General features: G+C 33.7%; 1 protein-coding gene across 1 annotated transcript in view; it reads left to right on the forward strand.

Moving 5' to 3' along the window:
* CFAP47 (cilia and flagella associated protein 47) overlaps positions 1 to 5167 on the forward strand; it is a 429694-nt gene that overhangs the window by 283438 nt on the left and 141089 nt on the right. Inside the window, 1 exon segment of the mRNA XM_014549721.1 lies at positions 4909 to 5022. Coding sequence (XP_014405207.1) covers positions 4909 to 5022 — 114 coding nt within the window.

A 5167-nucleotide genomic window follows, 5' to 3' on the forward strand; every position in this document is an offset into this window, starting at 1 on the left:
GCGCACACGCCGCCCTGACCCCGGCTCCCTGGTGCCTGTGTATGCAAATTAACCCGCCATCTTTGTCGGGTTAATTTGCATACCCACTTCTCATTGGCTGGTGGCTGGTGGGCATCACAGAGTAACAGTTAATTTGCATGTTTCTCTTTTTTATAGAGTGATTATGGTAGAATCAAATAGTTATCTACAATGATTAGTGATCCTTCTCTAGTGCATGGAATTTAACATTTTAGAATTTTAGCTTAGCTCTCACATGCCTGTTTCATCATCAAAATAATATTTTTTAGCCAATTCAAATATATAAATTATAAAACCTAGTAATATCTAGGCCCAAGATAAAAAAAAGTAGAATTTAAGAACTATGGAACAACATAGTGATTTTATGTTCAGAAATCCTTTAATTTTTTTTTTAAGATTGAGGTTATTTGTATCTGGAGGGCATCCATGATCTGTTCAAGGTTACCCAGCTAATTAGTGGCAAAACTGGAATTAAAACTTGCCTTCCAATTCAGTTTTTGTGTTTTTCCTTTCTGAGTCATTAAGCTGGTCCTATAACATTGCATGCAACTGTTATTTGAGGACTTCATTTAACTAAATGCACATAAAGAACAAAATATCTTTTGTGAGAGTATCTTACAATTGGCCATGGGTGGTGACATCTTTCTGGAAAATATAGCGATAGAACTTCCAGTCTCCCGGTTGAACTCCCGCAAGGACACCTTGCCTATTAGCCTTTTATATATATAAATAAATCTAAGTAAACATGCCAGCTGGTAAATATCAATTGAGAGCAGAAAGGAAATGTAACAGGTGACTATTAGAATAGCTCACATTGGCAAGTGTCTGTTTGTTGTCAGACAATTTCATTTCTCTTGTCACAGCCTCCAGACTTGGAAGGTAAAGGGCTTTCTACTTTAAAAGTGTTGTTTGCATTTGTATTTCTTTCCTAGTCTGATTTTATTTCAAGAAAAGTAGAGGGAACTAATTTGATATTTCTACATATTATGTTCCTGAATGATTTCCTGACATAGGCAAAACATGCATTGTTTTCAATTACATTAAGTTTTTTTTAATAAAAATAATATATTCAAAGTGAACAAGTTAGGCAAAATAATTTTTTGAGAAATGGTAATATATTGTCTTTGTAATATGTGAATTTAAATGGCATTGAATGGATTCTTACTTACTGATATTTCCATTAGCTAATCATAAGCTAGGAAGCTGTTTAAAATTTATGTTTAAGAAAAATATTCTGGCAAATAGCAGTTACTTTCTTTTGTACCAACCCTCATGGGTTGGTATTTATTTTCATGGAGTAGACAAGCTATAGATCAGGTTTCAAAAAAACATACAATTATGATAATTATACTCCCTGAGTGTTATTTCTTATGAATATATTTGGTAAAACAACTGATTTTTAGATAACGATAAGGATGAGTAAAAGGTAAAATTAAAGTAAATATTAATATATTGCTTTTTCCATTCTCTGTTGACATGCATTTGTACTATATTTGAATTATCACTGAAAACTTTACATCACTCACTTGTATTTGCAGTAACATATGCACACACAAAACATAGTTCACATTGCTAGCTCGGGTTTATATTTGCAAATTACATGGCTGTTCAAGAAAAATTACTATGTGAAAATTATATATAATGTATTCATTGTAACCAAGAGTGCACAGATTTAAATGCTGAACAATCTAAAACATTGAAAGTTTTCCATACTCCTTTTATTAGCATGAATTGAAGATAATTATGAATTATAAACTATAAAATTCCATAGGACATTATCATATGAAAGTAGATGGTGAAATTAATTTTATTATAAGTAAATCTCAATTGGAAGGGATAATGAAGCTATAAATAAATTGACTATACAATTAGAAATTATTTATCCTTTTGTTTCTAAATTAATTTTTAATTTTTCCCATTTTACTTGTTACCTATGATTTTTATAATATTTTGGACTATGTATTTTTATTCTGTGATGAATTTCCTTTATTTACATACACTGCTTGTTCAAAGATATCTTTGGAGTAGTCTCTCAAGCATATAGTTAACATTGTTTTAAGATTATGGGACAGCTCAAGCTAGTTACCATCCCAGCTTCATAGCTAAGTTTATTTCCTTTTGCTTTCATAGTGGTTAGTTGCATGCCTATCACACGTCCATTCTGGTACTAGATTCTCCATTGTGTGGTTTAAACCTAAATTTGCCAGTCCTTGTTTTCATTGATTCTCTCAAATCTTGGCTCAACCCTAAATCTTTTGAGTTAGAACTGGATTTTCACAATATCCTGAGGTGATTTATATATCCCTGAAGGTTTTGGTAGCCTGCTTTCTGAAAATGGTCCTACTGCATTTAAATGAATCCCTTAAGTGCCTGGTGAGTGCCAAGCAAAGGCTTAGATTCCTAATTAATGTGTTACCTCCTGTAGTCCTCACTACATCTTTAGGTAGTATCATCCTACTTCTTGAGACATAAGCATTTTTTTTTAAAAAGACTTTATTATGGAAAATATAAGGTACACAGTTGTAGAAATAAAACTATAACAAATCCTCCATGGTACCTTTGCTCAACTTCAACAGTGCATGGGAAATATGTTTCATGATTATAATGAAACAAGTATCAGTCATCACATCATTTTATTCACAAATAAATCAAGAATTGTCTATATAACAACAACAATAAGAATTTCCCTGTAATCATGATACCATTACTACTAAAAATATTATAATTTTTTTTCTTAACAGCATCAAACATCCAGGCATTGCTCATATTTTCCTGATTGCCTCATGATTGTATGCGTCATTGTTGTTTTGTCATTTTATTTTAAATTTCTTTGTTTGAATTATAGGGGAGGAAAAATAATTTTTCTTCTACCCTTCCGAGTTCTTGGCTGTTGACTCCTATCCCATAATAATAAAAATAACAGGAGAAAAATAAACAGAAGTTTATTAAGATGTATACTTCATGTATACCTGGGAGATACCCAGGAATACTGAGTGACTTCCCAAGGTAACTTAGAATTCAAGCTTAAATACCATCTTATTAGGGAAAGTGGAGAGGGGATGTCGGCCACTTAGAAGAGTAAATTATTTTTAGGTAACATGAATAGGACTTTAGAATAATAGATGGGAGATATGATAGTTTGTGCAAAGTTTGTCCAGGTGCAGTGTCAACTTCTAGTCTCTTCTCCTGTGAAAAGAGTGAATCTTCTTTGGATTTATGACAATTGAGTTCCTTTTGGAGGATCTGTCTCTAGGCAGATAAAGGGAGTTCAGAGAAAGCTTTTCCCGGCATTAGCCGTTTTTCATGTGCCTCCAGCTCAAAATAATCAATATACCAAAGTGGTGTATTTTGGGTTGGCATGTCATGAGCTCCTACAATCATGTTTTGAAGTTACTTCAGAATCAAGATCTAAATAATAGTCATCCATTGTGATTGTATGATATGTCTTTTGAGATTCCCTCTCTCCTCTTCCTTTTCAGTTAATCTCTAGGTTCCTAAAATGAATAAATATTCTTCATCCCATTTTACAGAGGAAGAAACCAGAACTCAGAGCTTTTAGCAAACTTGTCTCAGGCTCAGTAGCTAATAAATGACAGTGCCAGGAATAAAACTAGGCTTGTCCACCTCTATTAATCTTTATATGATGTTGATGCCTTTGCATTGACCCCACTTTTATGTTCACTCTCTCTGTGTAGACTTTGTATTTTTCCCCTAATTACTTATTTATTCTAAAAGATCTTCAGACCTTCAGTGCTCATTTTGAAAACATGTACTTTTTAAAAATTAAATGTATTTGGGTGACATTGGTTAATAAGATCATACAGGTTTTAAGTGTACAATTCTATAATACACCATCTGTATATTGCATTGTGTGCTCACCATCCAGTCTGTCCTCCTTCTGTCACCTCATATTTCACTTACTTTATCCTCCCCCCAACTCCCTTCCCCTCTGGTAACCACCATATTGTTATCTCTATCTATGAGTTTTTTGTTTTCTTTGTTCATTTGTTGCTTTCTGTTTTATATCCCACATATGAGTGAAATCATATGGTTCTTGTCCTTTTTTATCTAACTTATTTTGCTTAGTGTGATACTCTTAAGGTCCATCAATGTTGTCACAAATGGCAGTATTTCATTCTCTCTTATGGCTGAACAGTATTTCATTGTATACTACTCTGTTTTCTTTATATTCCACATTTCCTTTATCCAATCATCCATCAAAGGACAGTTAGAAAACTTGTACTTTAAAATATAGACTCTTGGGGACTCACATACCCTGCAAAAATGATGTTACACATCTCCAACAATAAATTACACAATTAAGGGAAAAAAACCTCTTTCTTGCTTGATTGTCTGTTTGTTTTAAGTCTGCAGTAGATATTTGTGGCTATAAAGATCAACTGCTGCCAATTTCATTCTGGGATATTCTTAAGCCACCTCCATGGTCTGTTACATGCAGAGTTTCTCCTATACCAGTGATGGCGAACCTTTTGAGCTCGGCGTGTCAGCATTTTGAAAAACCCTAACTTAACTCTGGTGCCGTGTCACATATAGAAATTTTTTGATATTTGCAACCATAGTAAAACAAAGACTTATATTTTTGATATTTATTTTATATATTTAAATGCCATTTAACAAAGAAAAATCAACCAAAAAAATGAGTTCGCGTGTCACCTCTGACATGCATGTCATAGGTTCACCATCACTGTCCTATACTATGGAGGGCTATATTTAAGCCTTAACTTTCTCCACAAATTTAGGGCATATATTGCTTAAAAATGCACAATGCAGTGATGATTTTACAGTATGCACTTCTTCTCACAGAAGAAAGATTTATCCTACGTTTTTTCTGAGCTTTCAGAATTTAATATTATTGTGTTTGTGTTTTAGATTGGAGAATTAGTATACATTGTGGAAGGAAAAGGTATGGCCCCCTTGCCTTCCAAACTACCTGCAATGACTTCCTCAAATTTATATGACTACACATGTTCTCCAGAAGGTAGAGTATACATATGCATTATCTATATATATAAAAAGCCAGCAACTGGAACACCATAACAACGGGAATGACCGGTCGCTATGATGCCCACTGCAGCCAGAAAACCGGCCCAATCGAGGGTGGGGTGGCCGGCCAACCCCCCTGTGGCCC

Source organism: Myotis brandtii, unplaced genomic scaffold (assembly GCF_000412655.1).
Source record: "Myotis brandtii unplaced genomic scaffold, ASM41265v1 scaffold568, whole genome shotgun sequence".
Taxonomy (NCBI): domain Eukaryota; kingdom Metazoa; phylum Chordata; class Mammalia; order Chiroptera; family Vespertilionidae; genus Myotis; species Myotis brandtii.